Source organism: Polyodon spathula, chromosome 6, assembly GCF_017654505.1.
Source record: "Polyodon spathula isolate WHYD16114869_AA chromosome 6, ASM1765450v1, whole genome shotgun sequence".
NCBI lineage: Eukaryota > Metazoa > Chordata > Actinopteri > Acipenseriformes > Polyodontidae > Polyodon > Polyodon spathula.
Window position 1 is genome coordinate 44,528,853 of NC_054539.1, and position 26,377 is coordinate 44,555,229.

The following is a 26,377-nucleotide window of genomic DNA, read 5'->3' on the forward strand; positions in this document are numbered from 1 at the left end:
ACATGTCAGGGGGGAGAGAGGCTTAGAGGGGGTGGAAGGAGAAAATGTGCAAACAGTGCTCTGAGTCTGTACAGCCCCACGTGTGGAAGCCATTTAGAAAGGTTTGCTAATGCTCGGGTGCTGGCATTAGATTCAGGCAATAGACTAGCCTGTTGACCGTTTTTCTCCTGGTTAATTGGGTTTTCTCTTTTTCTGCTCCACAGATTACATTGATGGGGAAGGGGACTGGAGCCCCTGGTCCCTCTGCAGTGTCACCTGTGGAAATGGTAACCAGAAGCGCACAAGGTCCTGCGGTTACGCTTGCACAGCTACCGAGTCTCGCACATGTGATATGCCCAGTTGTCCTGGTTAGTAAAGGCAGTGTTGTGTTTTATTTACCCCCTAACGTTACCCATTATTGTAATATTTACTGTCCAACTGCTCTCTAAAGTTCTAATCCCATACCTACACTTGCTCTAGCAGTGCATGGAAGTCTTGCTAGTCTGCTGCAAACTGCAAAAGTCTATCCTGTATTGTCCAAGATGTTCTTCATAAGACCCTTCTTAGTAAAACTATACGTTTAAATAATAAAAGTTAATTCTGTTAAGTTTGTAAATATGTTATTAAATGAGTTTGAGGAGGTGTAGGGTGGCTCTTAACTAATAAAGCTGTCTTGTGCTGTTTAACCAGGAATAAGGAGGTGGGAATTGTGTACAACATAAATTGGCCTTGCTTGTAATATGTGTTCACCTGCTATAATCAAGCATATTGATAATTAATAATCTTTTTTATTTAATTTATACCAGTAACATAAAGATTGAGTGTAATAAGTTTTTTTGTAGTCTCATGGTCATTCATGTGCTCTATTCACAAAATTAACTCAGGAATAATTTTATAGAATGTTTTTTCAAAGTGTTTTTTTTTTTTTTTTAAATAAAATTACATTGATATTTATAAAACTGTTCTATATTGTTGGTAGTGAAACGGCAATAGTCCAGAACAGTATCAGACATGATTTTATTTCTAAAAACAGACTATAAATAACTATAAATAGTTAGTTTTGCGAGTACAGCCCCATGTCTATTTAAATTGCTGTCTGTGTACTTCACGTCTTCTTTATAGTCACTCATCATAAAAGCTACTTCCACATTCGAGCACTTTTGATTCCAGTGGTTCGCGTCAGGCCACCACTGAAGCTGCTCTCACTCTGGGATCTGTAGTCCAAGGGAACCTTGAGACCCGCTCTCTTGTTAAAGCTCCTGTAATGCATACAAAACTGCGTCACAAACAAAAACATATAGGGAGCGTAGTGTAGTCTCAGAGCTTCATTATAAATACTTGTTGGAGAAAGGTGGTGAGCGAGTGTTTCAATACTGTCAGTTCATAAATACAAACTATTTAAATTTTATTTACACATTTATCAATAACCTTATTAATGTCGTTTCATTAAGCAGTGGATATTAAATTATATAAAATATAGAGTCAGTCCATGACAGATCAATCACCCTCGAAACTGAAAGTTCATGGAGTTTGATACAAATAAGTATTTATAAGTGAGCCACTCAAAAGTATTGTACTGTTTTACTGGGAGTTTCACTTGTATGAATGCATTGTCCATTTTAGGACATTCTCAGTCATCACCCCTGTTCGAGTCAATTATCAGGCATCAGTTCTAGATTTTTTTATTTTTTTTTTGGGAAAGAGTGAGGGGTTGGATGGAGTCGTTTTGAATTGCCCAGTCAGACAACAGCAAAAAAACTTTTGGATGAAAAAGATGGCAGTGTAGCTGCTGATTAGTGCATGTGTTTTTACCTTTAATATGTGTACTGTAAGCGTTTTAAAAAATACTTTAAAGGTTACAATGTGCAATTTCATTATTTGAATTTGTTTGGATTTAAATTTGTAATGCAAATCTTCTCAGTATTCGGCATTAGACATAATTGTTTTTTTGTTTGTTTTTTTGTGTAACAGAAAACAATCTAGCATTTTCTGAAGAAAAGCATTAGAAAGTAGACATTTGTGTCTTTGTGAAGAAAAAGCAAGCTCCTCCCATGTACCCCATAGTACAGTTACATGTTGATGTATAAAAACTTTTTTTTTTTTAAAGAATTCATAATATAATAAGACAATATGAAGACATAATTTTGTTATTGCAGTCCCTTCACAGTCACACTTTATTAAATCAAAAAATTAATGAAAGGATTATCAATGAATTTATTTTTATAGCATTTTTTGCGTAAGACATCTCAAAGCGCTTCACGTAACAAAATTAAATTAAATTTAAAAAACCATCAAAACTGTTTAGAAACAAACAAAAAAACAGTTACATCTGATGCCGTATGCTGAGATTTGCCTTACGATAAATCCAAATTCAAATAATGAAATTGCACATCAAAGCTTTTAAAGTATTTTTTAAAATGCTTACAGTATACCTATTAAATGCTGAAGAAAGGTAAAAACGCAAGCACCAATCAGCAGCTACACTGACAGTATTCAGACCACTGAATAGGATGTCCTAAAATGGACAGCGCATATGTATCTGTTATTGTTGACTCATTTTAGTTTGGTCAGCGAGGCAGGCTAAGAAATTACATTTTTCAAATTGCTATTTTATGTAACACATTTCATTTAATAATTAGTCATTTATTAAATGAAACATAACATAAGAAACAATGGCAACCTGAAACAAAATATTTTAAAATTCCCGTTATTAATTACAATTATTTTTTGAAATATTTTGTTTCAGGTTGCCATTCTTTCTTGTATTACGTTATATTTAATGAGTTAATAAACTGCCAGTCATGTATTGTTGTTATTATTATTATTATTATTATTATTATTATTATTGACTTTAATATAATGCCTACAGTATGTTTTGTAGGTTTGAAAGTGCCGTTGAAAAAAGTTATTACAGTTTTATTGTATACATTTATTTATTTATTTTGGTATATAGGAATTGAAGATACTTTCAGGACTGCAGCTACCGAAGTAAGTCTACTAGCAGGAACTGACGACTTCAATGCTACTGAGCTGTTTGGAGTTGGTAAGAAATCATTATGTTTAAATGTAAAATTTACACTGATGCTGGTATATGGAATGAAACTACTGGTTTTTAATATGTGACGAATAAATCTAGTTTGCTATCTTAAATATAGAACATTTCGTTTTTAAAAAGACTTTGAAAGTTGGTACTGAAACCTGAAGAATAAAAGCCAGATTTTCCAACATTGCTGTACTAACATTAATAGCTACTGCTGATAAATGTTCATGGATGAGGAAAGCACATGATGATCCATTTCCATGTATTATATAACCTATAAAATATTTTATTATCCTGTAATGCTTTCCAGACACTGACAGCTGTGAGAGATGGATGAACTGTAAAAGCAAATTCCTGAAGAAGTATATGCTCAAAGTGTCAAGTGACCTTCCCAGCTGCCCTTGCACCTACCCCACTGAGGTGGCCTACAGCACCGCCGACATCTACGACCATGGCATAAGCAAACATTTCCGCTGGAAGGACGCCAGTGGCCCCAAGGAGAAGCTGGAGATCTACAAGCCCACGGCGCGCTACTGCATCCGGTCCATGCTGACCTTGGAGAGCACAACCCTGGCTGCCCAGCACTGTTGCTATGACGACAGCATGAAGCTCATCACCAGAGGCAAAGGGGCTGGTGCTCCCAACCTCATCAGCACTGAGTTTTCAGCTGACCTGCATTACAAAGTAGACATCTTGCCATGGATTATCTGTAAAGGCGACTGGAGCCGATATAACGAGGTCAGGCCCCCAAATAACGGACAGAAATGTGTTGAAAACCCATTAGAGGAGGACTACTATAAACAGGTCCAAGAAGCCAGGGAATTCTAATGGTATTGGTAATCTATCCTCATATCCTATTACCCAAATCCCACCACCCCTGATCTTTACATCCGTTTTGAAGAAAGTTTCTGAAACAGGGTTCAACCACTTTATTTCCACTATACTTGTTGTTAAAGGTTTGTGTGAAGAGTACAATGTAATTAGAACTGACCTTAATTTATCTCCCTCAAACTCAGGCTAAGTTGTGCCTGGTGCCAGAAACTCTGAGGGACACAATGGACTGCCATACATTTATCCTGTATAATTTCAATTCCAGCTGAAGTACAAACGATAGTTTTGTGACAGTAACAAAGTACAGTTGGGTTCTTCATTTTCTAATATCGCAAATTTAGCGACACCTTTTCAATCTAAAACTGTTGAGATACTGTTTAGCAAAATTGTCTTTTTGTCTGGTCTGTCATTCAGTATCGGGCTTCAAAGAGAATGGACAGTAATTTCTGTTCCACACAGGGGGGAAAAAATACAAGAAGATATTTTCTGATGACAGTTCTTGGTTCCGTTTGTTAAGTAAAATGTATATTTTGGAACAATTATGGGTCGACAAAAATGGAAAAAGACAAACGACGCAAAACCACTAGTGACTTGGCACTGGACTGGTGTTTCACTTGCAAAAAGGACTGAGGCAAGTGCAATATGCTTTAAAGTCTCCTGTTCTTTCAAACACAGGCAATCAAAGGGAAGCAAAAATGCGTTTAATCTCATTTTCAACAAAAGGGACTGGGTGCAGAGTCCAACCGCAGCACTCAAAGTATTTCTGTGGATGGGAATAATTTACAGGGACTCAAACCATAAACAGAGGAAGTGGCACTTTTGATATTTTAAGAGCTTGAATTTGTTTCCCATATTTGCATGGTTACAATGTTCAGGTCCCCCTCCTCCTTGTTTATTTAGCATGTACCCAATACTAAGAATATGCTAAAGAGTCCTATTGTTTTTAAGGCTTGTTTTGGTCCTGAAGATTTTTATTGATGTATAAGAAAAAGGGGGAAAAAAGTCTGCATTATTTTTGTAAAGTATTTATTATTTTGTAGCTGCAGCCCACACACCAGGTGTTTTTATGTGGTCTGCATTTGTTGGTCACTAGTTGATATAAGCAAAAGGGATGCCTGTACATCCTCTCTGGAAAATGAACGTATAAATAAAAATATAAATTCAATTTGAACTGTCCTTGTTTTTTTCATATTTTTTTTTTTCAGAGGGTTAAGTGTGAAGGATGCCATTGTCAAGTCCAAGACCATGGGGGCCATTACTGCGCTGGTCATTACAGCAACTGCCCAAACAGCGCTACGACATCACTGCGATGGACATTACAGCGCCGACCATTACAGTGACTGCCCATAACAGCGCTACGACATCACCATGCCGAACTACACTTCAAATCCCAGAAGACTCTGGGAAGTTCACAAATGCATCACTTACCAGGAACTCCTCCCGCCCCCCTCAGTAATCAGGTTTTGATATGACCTAGCAGTGTGAGTAAGACTTGTATTGCACAATTGCTAAGCAGTTGCATTCCAGGTTTTACTACCAGCCCCCCATCCCATTTCTCAAGGAAGAAATAAACTGTGCTGTTACCATTATTTTGTCCACAAAATGCCTTTGGTGTGTTTTGTCCGGCGCCGCCACATTCTGTAATGCCTGGGTTTTACACTCCATTGAATTACATGGAACCGCAGGACCAGGATGCGAACCTGCAACCATGCAGTTAAAAGAAGAATGCCTTACCTGTCAACTAAAGAGCAAGCACTGTAGTAGAGAGGAAGTAACGTATCTTATGCTGATGTTAGCGTTACGGGAGCCACTAGGAGGGGAATCATCACAGTTCGTTTGCCCGTTTGACAGGGCACCTAAATATTTAATCCTGTAAGCTGCTGGAGAACAGATTTATACCGTGCATGTGTGTGTGTGTGCGTATACAGTGGTCATTCAAAGTTTACAAACCCTAATTGATGGAAGTGTAACACCCTAAAATTAATGTTGAATACATGTATATAGTACATTCCTATAAACACAAGTATTTTTTTACAGTAAATATATGTAGATGGTACATTCCTAAAATCCCCCTATTCATCTTTTTTTCTAATATAACAAATAACTGTCAGTTCAGTTTGTTTGTTATGTAATGCTTTGTTTGTGTTGTGCTCTTGGAGCCCTGAATAAATATCTCTTCAAAGAAACCAGAAATCACCATTTAATGTGAAGCATACATTGGGATACTTTTGACAACAACTGTGGATATCGGCTAATTGCAATACACACTGAGCTCTTGAGAGTGGAAGACTCTGTAGTCAGATAATTCCCTTTTATGTACTTGCTGGGCACTTAGTTTTTATTATTATTATTTAATTGTGCATTCACATCTTTATTCCCTTTTTTGTACTTGCTGGGCACTTAGTTTTTATTATTATTATTTAATTGTGCATTCACATCTTTATTTTAATTTCAAACAACAAAAGCAAACTGACCAGGGATACAACAAGGCAGAGAAGCAAAGACAACAATATAAAGTTAAACTCTTTATTTTAAAAAACAAATCTGTACAAAATACACATTAAAAAAAAAAATCCAAACACGTCATGTCCTTGTATCAGTCCCCAATCCCAGATGTCCTGTGGAGGAGTAATCACACACACTGAAAAAAAATATAAACGCAACATGTAAAATGTTGGTTCCATGTTTCATGAGCTGAAATAAAAGATCCCAGAAATTCTCCATATGATCAAAAAGCTTATTTCTCTCATTTTGTGCACAAATTTGTTTACATCCCTGTTAGTGAGCATTTCTCCTTTGCCAAGATAATCCATCCACCTGACAGGTGTGGCATATCAAGAAGCTTATTAAACAGCATGATCATTACACAGGTGCACCGTGTGCTGGGAACAATAAAAGGCCACTCTAAAATGTGCTGTTGAATGTTCATTTCTCTACCATAAGCCGCCTCCAACGTCGTTTTAGAGAATTTGGCAGTTTGTCCAAATGGCCTCGCAACCGCAGACCACGTGTAACCACGCCAGCTTCGTAACCGACTTCAGTGGGCAAATGCTCACCTTCGATGGCCACTGGCACGCTGGAGAAGTGTGCTCTTCACGGATGAATCCTGGTTTCAACTCGACCGGGCAGATGGCAGACAGCATGTATGGCATCGTGTGGGCGAGCGGTTTGCTGATGTCAATGTTGTGAACAAAGTGCCCCATGGTGGCAGTGGGGTTATGGTATGGGCAGACATAAGCTACGGACAATGAACACAATTGCATTTTATCGATGGCAATTTGAATACACAGAGATACCGTGACGAGATCCTTAGGCCCATTGTCGTGCCATTCATCCGCTGCCATCACCTCATGTTTCAGTATGATAATGCACAGCCCCATGTCGCAAGGATCTGTACACAATTCCTGGAAGCCGAAAATGTCTCAGTTCTTCCATGGCCTGCATACTCACCAGACATGTCACCCATTGAGCATGTTTGGGATGCTCTGAATCAACGTGTACAACAGTATGATCAACACATATACGAAGGAGATGTGTCGCGCTGCATGAGGCAAATGGTCACACCACATCCTGACTGATTTTCTGATCCATGCCCCTACCTTTTTTTTAAGGTGTCTGTGACCAACAGATGCATATCTGTATTCCCAGTCATGTGAAATCCATAGATTAGGGCCTAATGAATTTATTTCAATTGAATATCACTCTGCAACAAGTGAAAAAAAAAATTGATATGCAGCCCAACTACAAAAAAAATGCTAATGGAAACACGCCTTTATTGCATGGAGGTTTTACTTATTGCATTTACCAGTCTAGTTATGATGGAGCTGTATTGAAACAGTGGGGGAATAAAAATAGTCTCCTGCAATCAGAAAATCAGTCAAGTCGATATCCATGTTTGCTCAGTCAACTGTGCTGGGAAACCTCCCAAAGCTGTCGTAGCTCCGTCTACACAGACCGTGACGTCAGGGGCAGACTTTTTAGGAGTAAGGCGAACGCAGCCACCAACTGCACTTTTCATCTTTTACCATGAATAGTTCTCCAGTACAAATGCATGACAGCTGCGTCCTTTTACGTGGCTGGTGAGTTGACTCTGTGGTCAACCCCGCTCTGACTGCATTGTGTGTCTGAGTTCCTGGTAAGTGACGCTTTTGTGAACTTTGCAGAGTCTTCTGGGAATTGTAGTTCGGCACGGTGATGTCGTAGTAAGACTGTACAGTTGCTGCCTCAGCTGCTAAAAACAGCAACGGGGCTGTCAACAAGGCATGCTTGGTACCAGACTGGGGATGTAAATACCGGTCGGTAACAGGTCGGAACCGGGTTGATTCGGTGCTTGTAGCACCGGGACGGACGAGTATAGTACCGACTGTACAGAACTGGGATGGTACCGAAAAGGTATGGGTCGGTACCGGTACGGTACACAAGCGGAATGGTCCTGGTCGGTTCGGTACCAGTTTGGTGCCTGTAGATTTATAGCGGCACGGTACCAGGTTGGGAACAGAGCGGGTCGGTACCTGGGTGCGGGTCTACTTGGTTCACGTTACCACGGGTAGCAATGTACAGGGATGCCCACTTGTGCAAGCTAGGCACATTTTTTCTGGTAATTATCGGGACTATTTTCCAAAAAGTTCTCAGCAGGGTACCCAACAAATCATTACAAGTTCAAGGTAAATCTAGTTTTTATAATGTTTTAAAGACAATAATGAGAAATTTTTTTTTTCTAATAGCGATAGTGTCCTCTCGATGAACGTGGTACCGTGTGGTAGTTCATTTTCATTTTCGGCTCGGGATGCGTCACTCGCAACCTAGCTAAATACCGAATGGTGCTTTTATTTAGCAGTATGTCAAGTTAAAAACAGTTTAGCTGGAGACATGCTCCTCGCTGCTTCTGAACAACATTTAGTAACCAACTATTTTCTTTGCAGGGTTGTGTCATCCAGCAATTGTGAATTAACCTTTTTATACCCAGTTTTACACCAGCCACTTTTAACCTGGCTTTGTAGTGTAAACACTGCCATCCTCGGTCCAGCGGTCTAAAAAGTGGCCTGAATCAGAAGGAGCTCTGCGACGGCCTTTGTCTGTTGTTTACTCTACTGTGAATTAGAGATGTGCAAACCAGTTTCTTTGAAAGCGGGTACCGGGTTGCTGCTTTGTTATTGGCGCACTGGTTGCACTGAATCTAGGAACAGCCGGTTAAGTTTGCTTCCACTAAACAAGTGAACACACTCCATAGAGCTGCATGGTTTCTTAAATGTCTTCAACAAAAAAGACACCAGCTGCATCAAAGATCGGAAATATTTCTGCTAATGATCGCTCTATCCAGTACAAGATGGAGACATTTCATGTGCCTGTTGTTAATTTTACAATTATTCATGTTTTTATTTTGTTAATTCACTGGTGGTGAAAATGTTTTTAAAAGGTGGACATAACTAAATAGTCTACAATTTAGCATGTACTGTGGTTTTCAGGTAAGCATTTAAATATTTAGGAACATTTGTTGTATATTACTCTAGTCAGTGATACATTTTGAATGTGACAAAGCTATTTCTTTCTGCTTTAATAAATCTTATGTTAACGGTGAAATATCTTGAAATACCTATTTTTAGGCATGAAACACGTCATGTTTTAGCCCTAGGAAATATTTTGATATTGTATCATTGAAAGTATTGGGATGCATTGTTAGTATATAGTGAATTAACCCGAGTTTCGAGGGGAGAACGTACACAATTGAAAGTCACAGATCTTTCTTTTTAACTATTAAACTAATGAGTTTTGCTTTTGTTGAACAGCAATAAATACATTTTTTTTTTTTGTACGAAAATAAATGGGAATTATTGTTTACATTTACATATAAGAATTGTCAGACTGTTGTGTAAATGTATTCAATAACACATTTTTCTTTAAATGTCCACATACCCCTGAAGGAGATCTTGGAAGTGGAAATTTATACCGTTACACATCCCAACATATTGTTATAACTGTTTAAATAACGTACCTGTAATTTTTTTTTTTCATTGTTAACATCCTGACGTTTTACATTTATAACTTTAAAGACTGTTTCAAAGCTCTTTTCAATATTGGTGTGTTACCTGTTTGAGAATGTGGGCAATAATCCATACACTAACAGTGGACTAGAGCAGACATTTTGAACAGAGCTTTGAAATAGACTTTAAAGTCATATGTGTAAAAAGTTGTCAGGATGTTAACAAAGAATAATTATAGGTATGTTTATTAAAACAGTAGTAGCAACACATGGGGACGTACAACGCTGCATTTTTTTGGAACCCCACTACTTACTCTTTAATATAGATTATTGATATTAACAAGTAGAAAAGAATCCCATCTTCAAATACATACATAAATTATTAAAGGGTAGAAATGTGGTATTACAATAATTCTGCTTGTATTAATTTGTCTAATTAGAGGGATGTGTATGTTCACTCCATATGGATGACTCAAAAATCTAGGGGCAATTTGTCAAGAATAGAGGCTGGGTCACAATCATTAAAATCCAGTAAAGTTATAGACAATTATAGCGAGGTGGAGATATGAAAGAGGCCTACCCAAAATACATTCTAGTGCCACAGTACAGTATCCTTGATCTTGCATGTCTGGTTCCTTTCATGTGGCCTAGTGAGGTTTAACCATGGTTCACAGAGTGTTTCCACAGGGACACTCGATACCTCTCATGTGTGCCCTCCAATTCAAATACTGTTTGTGCAACAGTGTTGCCATCTAAATTTACAGCCTCTTTGTATAAACACATACACAATTTGAATTACAATCTAAAATCTGGTTTTAATGTAAATTCCAGATACATCATTGCATTTCAGAGGCAACTTGATGCATCCATGACAATATGGTGTGCTACATTAGCATACTTACATTGCTGCACAATGAACTGTGACTTACATTCTGAACCCCATTACAGGTATTTGCATGCAATAGGGTCAGTGCTGTCTGATAAACAATCCTGACATCACTTCATTTAGTCGTCATATTGCACACTTTCATTTGATTTCATAAGCAGCTGTGCTTGGTTTAGGTATTAACCACAGTATTTCTCAATTTCCACTTTCCAGTGTATTTACCCCAAATATATTACATCTGATATTAAACATGCCAGCATTGAAAAAAGTTAGCAACCCAAGATTTCAGATTACAACTTATTTTAATACATCTACCCTCTCTTTTCTGTCAGCCTTAATTAGCCTTAATTTTAACAGTCCGGTGTATGTTCTTTAATGTATAACCACCTCTAGCCAAAAGTATAACTAATCTGTTCAGTGCACACAACATTCAGTGCTTCTTATGCCAGATCTACGGTGAAGACAGGCAAGCAAGTTGTTTTCACGTACTTTGCGAAAGACAGTGACACAACCAATCTCTTCTTTTGACATAGCAGAGATGTTTAGCTCCTGCTGCTAGTTTATGGGTGGTGTTGCACATTTCAGGAAGTGTCTAACCACAATGCCACAGGGACGTTCTTGCACTGGAGTCCTAATTAAAAGGCTCCTTTGCAACTTGTAATCTATAATGCTTGACCTCACTCCCAGGGTCAGCAGTTTCGCTTCAGGCATCAATCCCTGTTTGTTGCCAATTGGAGAGTATGAAGATAAGCTGAAGATCAGCATGGCACACAGCTAAACAAGGTCGTATAACATTGTAATTCCAGGGTATAATAAAGCCCAACAATAACATCCTATGAATGTATACTGCAAAATCGTCTTCTAAACACCCCTTCATGTGGTGGATTGTTGCTGGAATATGATTACTGGTCTTCCTTTTAATGGGCTGAGAATCGTTTGGTCCTTCATGTGAATTCAGTATATGGAAATATTTCAAATTCAACTCCATAGGTAAACTGCTGCATTTTGGTATCTTTGCTGTGGGTATCATGGGCTAATTGCAGCTAGACCACTGGAGTGAGTCTGAACTACAACACATAAGCTGATTGTGAATTAGGAAGCAGCAGCAACTTTTCATCTATAGCATTGCCTTAAATATCTACATATTCCAAACTGAACTAAAAAAAAAACTGAAGCAAAGAACCACAAAAAATGTTTACATAAGAAAAAGGACGCCAGTGATAACATTGCTAGTGCTAGGAAAAAAAAAAAAGTAAAACCTTGGTTAGCTCTGTTTTATCATAACCTGTATTTTGGCCAGGACTTTTTTCAAAAACATGTCATTCACTGAGCATAAATCAATAACCAAAAAAAAAAGCTGAGGGAGCCGGTGTATGTTATTGACTATTTATTTATCTTGTTCTTTATTGACAAAAGCAGTGCATCCTCTGTTCCATGCATAGTTCATTTACTTCAGCAACTGGCTCGACAGTTTATTTTTGTCCCAGCCTACTAAGAGGAGGTCTACAAACCAGGCACTGTTCACAAGTTCACCAAGCATGCTAATGTCAACAGTGAAACTGGGTTACGACTGGGAGAGAATTAAACAGAATAGGGGAGTAAGGTGAATGACCATCAAGGCTCCTTCCCCCGTAGTCTATATTTAGATAAACAACAACCCATTGAAAACAAAATCTTTGAGCTGACCCACGTGGACACCGGGTACTGATTCTGTTTCTTTGGTGTAGATACCCTGCTGCACTTGTACTAGAGGCAGCCCATTGACAGGCTCACTTGAAAGTTGGGGCTGTTTGATTTACACCGATGGATGCTGCAGCCTCAGAGGATAGCTGTAAATCAGTCGGGGGCTCTGGCTTTGATCTTTAGAGTCTGGTTTGAATTTAAGGTCTTGCTGAGCAAGAAGCATTTGATACACCTTGAGTGGCCCAGGGCCAGTTCTGTTTTAAAGATGTAGGGCTCTATTCTGATTAAATGAGTGCAATCACAGACGCAGTGGTTAAAGTCCATCGCATCTGCCCCGCAGGGAGTGGCTTCTCCAAAAGTGCGATTCTGATTAAATTAAAAACCCAGCGCAAGCGCATTTAGTGGCACCGTGACAGCGCCCAGCCAATCAAGGATGAGTAGGTTGGAGAATCTGCTATCCAATCAGGGCCAGCCAACAATCCCTTTAAGTGACAGAATGCGCTTGCGTCACTGCAAGGCTCCGATTTTGAAAGTAGACGTGGCAACCATGTTGAGTGGCAGTAGCACAAATCAAGAAGAACCAGCACAAGTCAGAACAGCAAGTGGTAGGACACTCACCAAGAGAATATGTAAAGCATGCTTTACGACACAAGAGACTGTTATATTAACATATTGACATTACTACATGTAAAGTGTAAAATACTTATTACCCTCCCTGATCAACCAGTAGCAGCAGCTGATTCATTTTCCAGCGGGACATGAAGTGTCGCATCACGTTCCCTCTGAGCTTGTAATGTACTAGAGTTTCAACATAACCAGGGCTTAAATTCTCATGGAATATTTCCCGGAGCCCAACCGCCCCTCTGCCCCCCTTCCCCTGGGGTTTTGTGAAAAGCATTCAAGGTCCTTTATCAGAGATTTAAGCCCTCGTATTGACCAATCAGGTTAAAGGAAATCTCCAACCCATTTTCTAATTCGTTATAACTAGTTAAGACCGTACATTATCAGGCCACCAAACTGAAATCTTCTTTAAAATTCACGTCTAAAGTATTTTATTTCGCGGAATGTGCACGGAACTATCTGATAAATTATGTGTACAGATTATTATCTTTTTTTAAACATCAAGTATAGAGATAAATACACCGACATCAAAATCAATGTCAAAGTTATTCACGCACTTTACAATAGCTTGTGAAACGGACTTGTAATTAACAGCCTGTAGGTAAAGTGCATCTGCAAGGACAGTTTTCAGTTCTAGTACATCAGATGCATGTTCACCATTTAGGTCTTGCAAAACAAATACAAATTGTAACCCATACTGATCTTGTGCATCAGTTGACTTGTCAGTGACCACTGACAAGCAACCAGACTGTTTTACCAATTCCATAATCTCCTGCTTGTGATACTCCGCTACTGTAGCTAAGTATTCACGTCTCAGCTGGGCTGATGAAGGAATCACTCCATTTGCTACACTCAGTCTGAAGAATTTCTGTAACTTTTGGTTGTGCAATTTATCAAGAGAGATATTTGCACAAACAAACGCCTCTGTCAGGTCAGAATGTAATATTTCCTGCTTCATGGTTTTCAGTGGACTTGTGGTACATGGAAGTCGCCGTTTTTTGTTTCTTTGCAATTAAAGCAATTGCGCGGTACTACTCAGGATTTCCGCCGTTCTCTTTAGGTGAATACTTGAATTAAATGCCTGTCAACAGCTGATTCTCAGTAGTGATCTACAGTAACGATGCAGGACGTACAGCAGAGCTTACCTCCATCGCTGTGTAAACTCCTGCTGGATGCTGCCATTTTAGAGACATCCATTTTCTTGTTTACAGTGCGTAGTATTTTAATTTCCCATCTAGATTGCATATAGTCACATGAAAATCACTGCACAGCACTATCCGTGGTGAACAGTACACGTAACCACACTGTATGAAATACAAATAAATACATTTTTATTTCTTAAGAATATTGTAAAAATCGCGGTATTGAAGCAATTTCCACAGGGCCTTACACATGATACACACACGCACACAGCACAAGCAACAACTAGGAAAAGGAAGGAGCCAAATTACACATACTACACATACAGAAGTGGTGCTCATGTTATGCCAGTCTCCATATATTGTACATAAATATTTTCACTTATAATAACTGCTATGAAAATAAATTGCTACAGTCCTCGTGAAAATGAATGTAGTACTCCATTGTATCTGTAAAAGATGATTTTATTTTCATATATTTGTTTATTATTAATTTACGAATAATATTGTTGGTTTCTTATGTTATCATTTTTTTATCTTAAGGTTCTTTTACTTTTCTTTCTTTGATTTCCTCTTTCTATGTCAGTCCAAGCGCACACAGTTGCTATTTAGGACTACTTTGCTTTTTACAGTGTGTTCAATTTAAGTTCCTGATTGCGCCACTAAATAAACCTGGTTTCAGCGGGTCTTAACACAATGCTCAATTGTCTATTCGGGACCCCACTGTGCTGTCATCAGAATCGGTTTGGCGATTATGTTAATGATACCACACCCTAAAATTTATGCCAACCCCTGACGATGCAGCAGGTGCTCTATAATGGCCCAAGACATATCTTCAGAATACCATTTCAGCGCAATGAGGATTTTTTTTATGTCTTCACTCCATTTATACACAGCAGAATCGGGGGCAAGCACCATTTGCGATCAGAATACAGCCTGCAGTATCTCTTTTCAAAGGAAAAAAACAATAGCATTTTTAAAGGACTAATTCTGTGCTGAATGTGACATTCTGTTGCAAGTGTATCAATTAATGTGCTGAATAGCAAACCTCTCCAACAGCAGGGATAATTATTGCATCCTTGTTCCTTCTTTTAGATCTCCTGTACACTGCCAATATCATTACAATCAAAAAAGCCACAAGAAAAAAAAAATTGTGGTGATCCAATTGTGATGATTTAATAATTTGAATATTTTTTTTGTTAAAATTTTCATATTTCACATGATCAGTCAAGGCAAATCCATTTTACAGTACATTAGTGTATTTTATTATTTAATAAAACAGAAGACTAAATATATAGATCTCAAAGATTATGTCTATGTATTGTTCTAATAGAAATCAAGTGTCTATATCTCACAAAAATCAATCAGCTTAAAAACTATCCATAACTAATTTTAAAAAAAAATCCCAATCTTCTAAATTGCTTTAGAGAGGTACACAGTCTCTATAAAGTTTTCACTTGCTCAATTTTATTTTTATATGGTGCAAAAAATCAATAGTGAAAGGTTTATGATAGTAATAATGCGCGCCAGGTGAGTCTTTCCCTGGTGACTGCTAGGGTGTCACCTAAAACTACTCTTAGACAGAGCCTATAAAGAACGCTGCTCATACCAAAATACATGTTGACATCCATTTTAAGAAGCACACATGTTAATAAAACAGTAGCATTCTGAATACAACATCACCAGTTAATAAAGACATTTGTGATCTGTAAGAAAAGAAAAGAAAATTCAAGAAAAATGTAACCCACTCTGTCCAAGGTTTTCTTCAGCAGGACCAGTTAAAGCACATCTCAGAACGATATCCTGACATCCCTGTGCTGTGACTACTTTCATGTTATACCCGTACTAGTGGGTGGAAAAATAAATAACAACACAGTTATATTTTCAGGCAAGGCATTACAGAGAATTACATAAAGGATTAAGGTGACAAGCATTTTGACTATCAAATACAAGTTAAAGAAAACTATTTATTATCTTACACTCACAAGAGGATCATTTGAAAATGTTACCATGCCCCAGCAGTTAATGGTTTACATTGGCATATATTTAAAATTGAAGTCGGTTTAAAGCTCAGACTTTAATAATGTCTAAAATGAAAACATGGCATCTAAGAAAAAAAACACCTGTTACAAAAGGAAGGCATAAAACCTCATTCACGTAGCGCATTGCATTTATTGCGATCTTAAAAGTTTTCCAAACCATAGCAGGAAACACATCATGCAGAATTAGGCACAGCATGTAGTCAATCATAATAACCCTGTCAATTATCTGTAATTATGCATCACACTAAAATCGTTTGTATCTACACCCACTTCAATTAGTTTTCTTGAATTTCTATTTTTACTGTAAGTTGCTGTCCAGTGTGTAATTTCTTCCTAGACTATCAATCTATTGCTGCCCGCAGCCATGATTATAAACTGTAGGGGCCTTGGTGGCTCATTGGGTATAATCTGTCATTGCCTTTTTATATCTGAAAACCAAAGCTAACAAAACCTGCTATACATATTATATTCTTACTTTATTTGTACCTCTGTTAACATCAGTAAGGTACACACAATATTTCAGGACATTGGCAAGTTGTAACAAACCATAATGGTGCTTTTGGGAAATCACAGTAAAAAGTAACCCGCACAGTGTGCTAACAAATCTGACACAGAGGAAGGCATTCAGTTTCCAATTGCTGTTTTGCAAGCTATGTTTTGTTGGAGATTGTGAAATGGTACAAATGTTCTAGTTTCTTTTTACTGTAGTTTCTTTCTGATCGTAGCACTGCTTGGCTATTACAGAAGATTAAACTTATAAATGTTGATAGGCCAGGAAAGTCTAAATTCTAGGATAAATGTGCAGTTCTGATACTGGATAAAAATAGCGCATGCATTTAAACCTGGCAAGGTTTAGCCTGAGACAGAAATGTAAGCAGTGCAAATTAATGCAGTGCCATTCCATCAACAAGAAATGCAGAACAGGAAATGCACTTCCTACTAAGCAGGGTGCTCAGCACACATTTTTCTTCTTGCTGTTTCTACAAATAACAGTTTTCATAAAAAAAAATCTTACAGGAACACTAAGAAACAAGATGATTGATTGGACACATTATTTTGTCCTCTGCCCTTTAAACCATTTTTGTTTTTGTTTTTTTTGTTTTTTAAAAGGACACACTGTGAAAAACTGCAATGAAACACAAATATTAAAAAAAAAAAAAAAACAATAATAATTCCCTTAATTGCTTTAATTCAGTAACCCATTTCATTAATGCCCAGAACTAAGTCCCCAGTAAACCGATAATGCCAAATGGAGCAACTACATATTTGTCCCTTTAATAGAAAGCATTTTGCACATTCAGCCTGACAGCACCAGTATTACCTTCTTATTTATTTACTGAAAACTGCATTATACATTGAAAAAAAGCTATTTTCAATTGAAATTTTACAACTTGACATGGACACCTAAAATGTTAAGAGTGAAGTACCTCTTAAAATGGTCCTGTATAAGTTTGCTCACCCTTCCTCTTTTATGAAGGTAACCAGTAACTGTTTCTTCCAGGACTCCTGTGTTTTCATCATCTCTGTGTTCCAGTAATTAACGGTCAAATTTACTGGAACTATTTTGTATTCTCCATTTACTTTAAATATTAAATCATAGTGCAAATCGAAGACCCTAGCCTGACTGAATTCTGGAAACAGCATTTGGATGGCATCTTTACTAGAATGCTGGAAACCCCCTTTTGTAACATCTTTATTAAACTTAGAATCCACTGTGTGGCCCTGTCCTAGGTAGCCATTAAACGAACTCACAGAGTACATTCTGAGATTACTACAGTGCTTTTTCATTATTTCCTTGGTAATACTGATATATATATATATATATATATATATATATATATATATATATATATATATATATATATATATAGAGACACACACACACACACACACACACACACACACACTGAGCATCAAAAGAAACGTATCACTATGATAACACATTTATCTTTGAAAAAAAATAAAGTATATAAATGATGGACATTGACAAAATGTTTTTGGTTTCTTTTTAATCACTCGATCATTCATCCTTGACCATGACACGCTTGAGTGACAATGACTGAAGAATATACACTTAATCACCTAATTAGTGAAACAGTTGATTGAAGACTGGGTATGGAGTGATTTCAGCTGTTGATTTGCGAGCTTCAACAAAAGCAATAAAGAAAATCACAGAAAAAAAAAAAAAAAAAAAAAAAACAATATGCCACGTCTGTCAAGAGTACAACGCTTTCATGCAATCGGCATGTTGGAGGCTGGATAAGGGCAGTGTACTGAGGCTTGCCGACTTGGGTGGTCACAGCCAGCAATTTCAAACTTGGCGAGATGGTGTAACCAGACAAACGCTGTCAATGACAGGCCACGAACTGGGAGACCAAGAGTCACAACACCTGCCCAAGATCAACAGATCATTTTACAGCATCTTCGTGATGTCAGTTGTTAAATCAGCACAATAAAAAGTCACTGCACCTGCTCTAGAACAGAGTTTGTCATTTTTAACTACAACGAACCCTGCTTATAACGAACACCTGTTTTTAACGATCCAAACAGTAAGAACCGATTTTTTCAATGCAAATTAGCCCACGTACAGGATCGACCCAGATACAACGATCTCAGTACTGACTGGCACTGAACTTTCTCCAGTGTCGTGTGTTATTCTCTCAGTGAAAACAAAGACCACAGTTGACTAATTCAAAGATAATGCTAATTTAAAGATGACCTATTGTAGTACGAATCATGCATGATGAATACAATCGCTGCCTGTCCATCATCTTCACACAAACTGCAACTAAGCAACTGGCGTGAGGAGCAATCTACGTTGGATAGTTTTTTCAAGAAAAAGAACATGTAATTACTGTATTCAGCATGTAAGCGTACATTCTTTCCTTTTTAGTTTCTTTACTGTTCTCTTTTAAACATACCTGTAGCAGGGTGATTGCCCTGCACAGGGGAAAAGTAGTGCTGGTGTAATTTATATGTGAAAACGGGTTTGTTTTGTGTTGTTTTTGGAGTTATGTTTGATCAAATGATTGTTCACAGATGGGCCCTCGATTGAGACTTGCTGCCTGCCTCTCTTCTGTATGTGTCCTCTCTGTGCATTACCATCGTTGGTAGCGTCACATGACCCATTTGTTTACTTTCTGTTTTGTGTTTAGTAAATCCTGCGCGTCTGTGCCAGCGTTTCAACTCCATCTCTCTATCTTGCAATGCGGTTACCCACACGTGACACAAGTACCTTGTCATAATACCGTTTAAATGTTGAACAATGTGAAGGAATTTTCACAAAAGTACTATATATTGATGTTCAATTCAAATTTGCCATTCTGCCATTATTCTGATACAGAAAAATGCCAAGCCCTATTATAGTGAACACCCTGATATAACAAACATTTCTCCAGGTCCCATGGGGGTATGTTATAGTGAAGTTAGCCTGTATGTATGTATGTATGTGTGTGTGTGTGTGTGTCTATATATATATATATATATATATATATATATATATATATATATATACACACATACATATACATACACACACACATACATATACTATATACATATATATATATATATATATATATATATATATATATATATATATATATATATATATATATGTGAGTCAGTGTGTGTAACACAGCAGGGAGGGGGTTAATATCCTCCCTGCATAAAACGTGTATCTAATTGTTAATTGTTTGCTTATTAATTATCCCCTGCACCTGGTGATTATTGTAAGTAATAGCCAGGTGCAGGGTATTTAAGGGAAGCAGCCAGTCTGTTCAGGGCTGCTGTGTGAAGAGCCCGACTGTGTGTGTTATCAGTTGTATCAAAGAAAAAGGTACTGTGTGTTCTTTATCTGTGTGTTTTTCAGCCGGTAAACTGCTTAGCTGTCCGGTTTATTAGATTAGACTCCAGTGTTTGTTTAGTTAGTGCTCAAAAAGGAGCTAGGTGTTTTTTTTTGTTTATTTTGTTTGCCTATTAAACAGCTCTTAAAACTTAATGTCAGTGTCTGAGCATGCTTTTAAAGGGGCAACGCAACGCCACGAGTGGCCGCTCTGTTACTATATATATATATATATATATATATATATATATATATATATATATATATATATATATATATATATATATATATATATATTTCTTGTGCATATTTTAGCCTTTTAGTCTTGTTCCCCTTTCTTAATAGAGGTATTCTTACTGCAGCACATCCTTTAAGTCCTGATTTATTTATTATATTTATATTATATATATATATATATATATATATATATATATATATATATATATATATATATATATATATATATATGGGACATATTTATAAATCATTAGTGTATCTGTCAGTGCAATGTAGTCCAATGCATTTATTGACATGCTCATACATTGTTAATGGATTGAGATGGCTAAACCTTGCAGAATAATCACTTGAAGGATGCCAATGTTTACAAGGTGGTCAGAATGAGTCATGCATACAATGAAAAGATGAAATTAAGTTTTGGATTAGGATTAATTAACACAATATAAGGTGTACCTAATAACAATCAAATCCAATAAAAAATATTACAATCTTTTTTAAATGACGGAACAGAATATTTCCTCCTGACAGTCATACAAAGTCCAAACAACATACATTGTAAAAGAAAAATAACACCATGTGCACATTTACACTTTTTTGCCATGTTAGGACATGGTCAGAATGTTATATCTCTATCATAACATTTTAGTAACAGACTCAAAAGTAAATAAAAATATTAAGCAAAAAAAAAAGGATCAGTGAGAACCCACGCTATTACACTATCATATATTATATGGCAAGTACGGTGCTTACACACAAAAAAGAAGCTCCTGTGTGAAACACCAAGTTTACCTTCATGTAAACTAGAGGTGGGAGTTGCTTAATTTCTACCCAAACAAAAAGCAGCATACAACTAGGGTTTTAGTGTACAGCAGCATATTAAGTCATAGTGCACTAAAGATCAGAATATTTACAACTCCCCAAGACACCTGTTAAAACACTAAAGTTTATCAGCGTGCCGGCACTCGGGGACCGTACATATTGCTCTTACACCAGTCTGCTGGGTTCAGTTTATGGGGCTCCCCAGCCTGCACACCCCTCCCTCAATGGCAAGCGACTGTCCCGCGACAGCTCCAGGAGGAAGTCTTGAAATGTGAGTCTGTGGAAAAACAGAATGGGTGAATGTTTAGCAGTGGGGACACAAAACACAGCTGTGGTGAAGAACAAGCTTCAAAAGGTCACCCAGTCTCTCTCCGAGCTGATCAATGGCATATACCCTAATACCTACTGCTTTTGAGAAAACCTATATCTAAGGGGAATTATGCACGGTTGGGAGGTAAGGCCCTGAATAACTCGAACTGCTGCATGAGACAGAAAAACAGAGCGGACATCACGCTAGCATTGAGAGATTAAATCTATGTTCATGTTTTTTTGGTATTGATCTCTGAACTTTCTATAAACTGGGGCAACACAAACGTAATATATACGCTAATCAACACACATGGCATTACTAAGAGTAAAATTATTTCATAAGGACTTTTGTAAAATGCTTCTAAAAACTGTCCTCCCAAATAGACATTTCAAGCCTAAAACTGTACAGAATTCAAGAGGGTTTTAAGATATTTTGATATGACATCGATATTGATAATAATTTCCATATCGCAATATCATGGGATTAAAAAACAACACCATGGTAACCCTTGTTTTCACGTGCGTGCAACCATTAATTCTAATTAAGCAGAAAAGATCTTTTTCTAAAAGGATACACAACTAAAAACAAACTTAACACAAACAGGAAAATTGGCTTAAATAATTATATATATATTATATATATATATATATATATATATATATATATATATATATATATATATATATATATACACACACACACACACACACACACACACACATACACACACAGTGGCTTGCAAAAGTATTCAGACCCCTGACCAATTCTCTTATATTACCGAATTACAAATTGTACATTGAAATTTCGTTCTGTTTGATATTTTATTTTTAAACACTGAAACTCAGAATCAATTATTGTAAGGTGACATTGGTTTTATGTTGGGAAATATTTTTAAGAAAAATAAAAAACTGAAATATCTTGCTTGCATAAGTATTCAACCCCTGTGCTGTGGAAGCTCCCAGTTTGCACCGATGAAAGAAATTGCCCTAACGAGGACACAATTACCTTACCATTGGCCTCCACCTGTGAACCATTAAAGTTGCTGTCACATTTTCTGGATAAAAACCCCACTGTTGAAGGATCATTGGTAAGGCTGTGAATCTGAAGGAAAATGAAGACCAAAGAGCATTCTACAGAAGTTAGAGATAAAGTAATACAAATGCACAGATTTGGGAAAGGGTACAAAATAATATCCAAGTGTTTGGATATCCCAGTGAGCACAGTTGGATCAATAATCAGGAAGTGGAAGCTGCATCACACCACCCAGGCACTGCCAAGAAAAGGCCGTCCCTCAAAACTCAGCGCTCAAACAAGAAGGAGACTTGTGAGAGAAGCCACAGAGAGGCCAACAATCACTTTGACGGAGCTAGAGTTCAGTGGCTGGAAGTGGAGTAATGGTGCACCAGTCAAAAATATCAAGAGCTCTGCATAACAGTGGCCTGTATGGGAGGGTGGCAAGAAAGAAACCGTTACTCAAAAAGTACCACCTGAAAGCACGTCTGGAGTTTGCCAGAAAGCATGAGAGTGACCCAGCTGCGATGTGGGAAAAGGTTTTGTGGTCAGATGAGCTTTTTGGCCAAAACTCAAAGCGCTATGTGTGGCGCAAACCTAACACTGCCCATGCCTCAAGACACACCATCCCTACAGTGAAGTATGGTGGTGGCAGCATCATGCTGTGGGGATGCTTCTCATCAGCAGGGACTGGGCATCTTGTTACAATTGAAGGAAGAATGGATGGAGCAAAATACAGGAAAATACTGAAAGAGAATCTGCTTCAGTCAGCTAAAAAACTGAAGCTTGGGAGGAAATTCACCTTTCAGCAGGACAATGATTCCCATGCACAAGGCCAAAGCAACATTGGAGTGGCTCAAGAACAAAAAGGTGAATGTCCTACAGTGGCCCAGTCAAAGTCCTGATCTCAATCCCATTGAGAATCTGTGGCACTATTTGAAAATTGCGGTCCACAAGCGTCGTCCAACCAACCTGAACAACCTGGAGCAAATCTGCCAAGAAGAATGGGCCAAAATCACTCCAACACTGTGTGCAAAGCTGGTACATACTTACCCCAAAAGACTTAAAGCTGTTATTGCAGCAAAAGGTGGTTCTACCATATATTAATGTGTGGTGGTTGAATACTTATGCAAGCAAGATATTTCTGTTTTTTTTTATTTTTCTTAAAAATATTTCCCAACATAAAACCAATGTCACCTTACAATAACTGATTTTGAGTTTAAGTGTTTTAAAATAAAATATCGAACAGAACAAAATTTCAATGTACCATTTGTAATTCAGTAATATGAGAGAATTGGTCAGGGGTCTGAATACTTTTGCAAGGCACTGTATGTGTATATATATATATATATATATATATATATATATATATATATATATATATATATATATATATATATATATATACACACACACAGCTCTGGAAAAAATTAAGATACCACTGCAAATGTTTCTTAAATCAGCATCTCTACATGTATGGCAGCCATTCCATCCCAGTGTCTGTTGAATTCCAACACAGGCACACCTCATTCTACTGAATGAGGTACTGATTAGGGGATCACCTGAACCAAATCTTATTTAACGAGAAAAAGTATAAAAACCACTCCTGTGGTCATCACTATCCTCTTGCAATAGGACCAGCTGGATGGCAAAACAGTGCTAGTAGTACCTCAAAAGTAATTGGAATGAAAAAATAACTATTGACCATGCCCAAAGAGTTGAAAAGGAAAGTTTTGAGAGAGGAAAACAAGGGTTCAATTCTGGCTTTGCTGGCAGAGGGATACAGTGAGCGTCGGGTTGCTTCCATCCTTAAAATTTCAAAGACGGCGGTTCATAAGAACAAGGTCAAGCAGCACACATTGGGGACAACAAAGCTACAGACCGGCAGAGGGTGAAAACGACTCTCCACTGACCGGGATGACCGCCAACTCATTCGAATGTCACTCAGCAACCGTAGGATGACATCAAGTGACCTACAAAAATAATGGCAAACGGCAGCTGGGGTGAAGTGCACGGCGAGGATGGTTCGAAACAGGCTCCTAGGGGCAGGGCTGAAGTCGTGCAAAGCTAGAAAAAAGCCCTTCATCAATGAGAAGCAAAGAAGAGCCAGGCTGAGGTTTGCAAAAGACCATAAGGATTGGACCGTACAGGACAGGAGTAAGGTCATCTTCTCTGATGAGTCCAATTTTCAGCTTTGCCCAACACCTGGTTGTCTAATGGTTAGACAGAGATCTGGAGAGGCCTACAAGCCACAGTGTCTCGCACCCACTGTGAAATGTGGTGGAGGATCGGTGATGATCTGGGGGTGCTTCAGCAAGGCTGGAATCGGGCAGATTTGTCTTTGTGAAGGACGCATGAATCAAGGTTGTCCTGGAAGAAAACTTGTTTCCTTCTGCTCTGACAGTGTTCCCCAACTCTGAGGATTGGTTTTTCAAGCAGGACAATGCTCCATGCCAAACAGCCAGGTCAATCAAGGTGTGGATGGAGGACCACCAGATCAAGACCCTGTCATGGCCAGCCCAATCTCCAGACCTGAACCCCATTGAAAACCTCTGGAATGTGATCAAGAGGAAGATGGTTGGTCACAAGCCATCAAACAAAGCCGAGCTGCTTGAATATTTGCGCCAGGAGTGGCATAAAGTTACCCAACATCAATGTGAAAGACTGGTGGAGAGCATGCCAAGACGCATGAAAGCTGTGATTGAAAATCAGGGTTATTCCACCAAATATTGATTTCTGAACTCTTCCTAAGTTAAAACATTACTATTTAAACACACTATTTGCATGCTGCATTAAGCACTAATGGGATTATTTTGAGATGTGCGCATGTTCATTGCATTTTTTTTCCAAGAGATTACTTACACTATTAGTAATGTATTTTTAAAATGTGAACTTTAGGTATTATAAGTTAGATGTACTTTTAAAACATCAAAACACATCACAAAATAATGCAACAGTCAGCATGACACCTTAGGCTACTTAATACATTTAGATGTGTAGTGCATTACAGAAGGTTAATTAACTTCCGGACTGGCTAGTCTGCGCAGTGAAGTACAGTATATAAATATTTGAGTTTTGAGGTAGCTGACGATGGCATGGAATAGTAAATCAATATAACAAGACCTTGTTTTTCTCCATAGATATTAAGACACTAAGTTAAAGTTATAGTTTTTTTTATGTAAATATCTGTTAACGTCTATATTTATATGTTTCATGTTGCAATTGTGTTATTATATTTTTCTGTATTTTTTTGGAAGACTTCGATATTATCGATATTGAGGTACGTGCACAACATCAATGTACAATTTTCATATTTTCGCCCACCCCTAATCATTATTTTAGAAGCCTATAGGAAAAAAAAGGTATATTTATACAATGATGTAGCTATAACATATACATTCCCATATAATAATGTATATTTCCTATATGACTAGAACATATTAAACAAGACTTGATCCACTGGTCCACTCTACCCCACTCACTGTTGCTGGCATTAACTTTGTCAAGATGAACATTCCTCATTCTATGAATCCATCGACTAAAGTCCACTGCTATTGTGGGAGAAATTCGTAATTGCAATTGAATGTATTTTATAAAATTACATTTAAAATCTTAAACAATGAGACTTGAGATGCTGTGATGTTTATTAAGTTTGTTGCGATTACTTGCTGTGTTGATCATTAGTCTGGTCTAAACAAAGCTAATTCTTAGGTGTTAATTAAGAATGTCTGTCTGAAAGACAATATACAATTTTCCTCCTATCAAGCAGGGGTCGGCAACCTATGGCTCACAAGTTATACCTGGCTCTGACCAGGATGACTGTCATGGTGACGTCAGACCCGGAAAAACACAGAAACCAAAACAAGTAATGGCGGTGAACCTGAGACGCTATGTCGTTCAGTATATTTATTAATAAACAAACAAAAGGACACAAAACAAAAGCCGCATTGGCCAA

General features: G+C 37.7%; 2 protein-coding genes across 7 annotated transcripts in view; one reads left to right on the forward strand and one right to left on the reverse strand.

Annotated features, from left to right (window-relative positions):
* The window catches only part of LOC121317227 (isthmin-1-like), a 30,093-nt gene extending 23,546 nt beyond the window's left edge, over positions 1 to 6,547 (forward strand). Inside the window, exons 5-8 of one of the 2 annotated variants that reach the window (XM_041252929.1) lie at positions 204 to 347; positions 2,933 to 3,022; positions 3,330 to 3,757; positions 5,056 to 6,547. In XM_041252929.1, coding sequence (XP_041108863.1) covers positions 204 to 347; positions 2,933 to 3,022; positions 3,330 to 3,757; positions 5,056 to 5,190 — 797 coding nt within the window. In that variant the 3' untranslated portion in view covers positions 5,191 to 6,547. Of the gene's footprint in view, positions 1 to 203; positions 348 to 2,932; positions 3,023 to 3,329; positions 5,016 to 5,055 lie in introns of those variants that run through there. The other variant, XM_041252930.1, reaches the window with a different exon arrangement.
* A 14,006-nt stretch (positions 6,548 to 20,553) lies between these two features.
* tasp1 (taspase, threonine aspartase, 1) overlaps positions 20,554 to 26,377 on the reverse strand; it is an 89,601-nt gene continuing 83,777 nt past the window's right edge. For all 5 annotated transcript variants that reach the window (XM_041252932.1, XM_041252935.1, XM_041252931.1 and 2 more), the window contains one exon: positions 20,554 to 21,378. In XM_041252932.1, the coding sequence (XP_041108866.1) occupies positions 21,286 to 21,378 (93 nt within the window). In that variant the 3' untranslated portion in view covers positions 20,554 to 21,285. The remainder of the gene's footprint in view (positions 21,379 to 26,377) is intronic.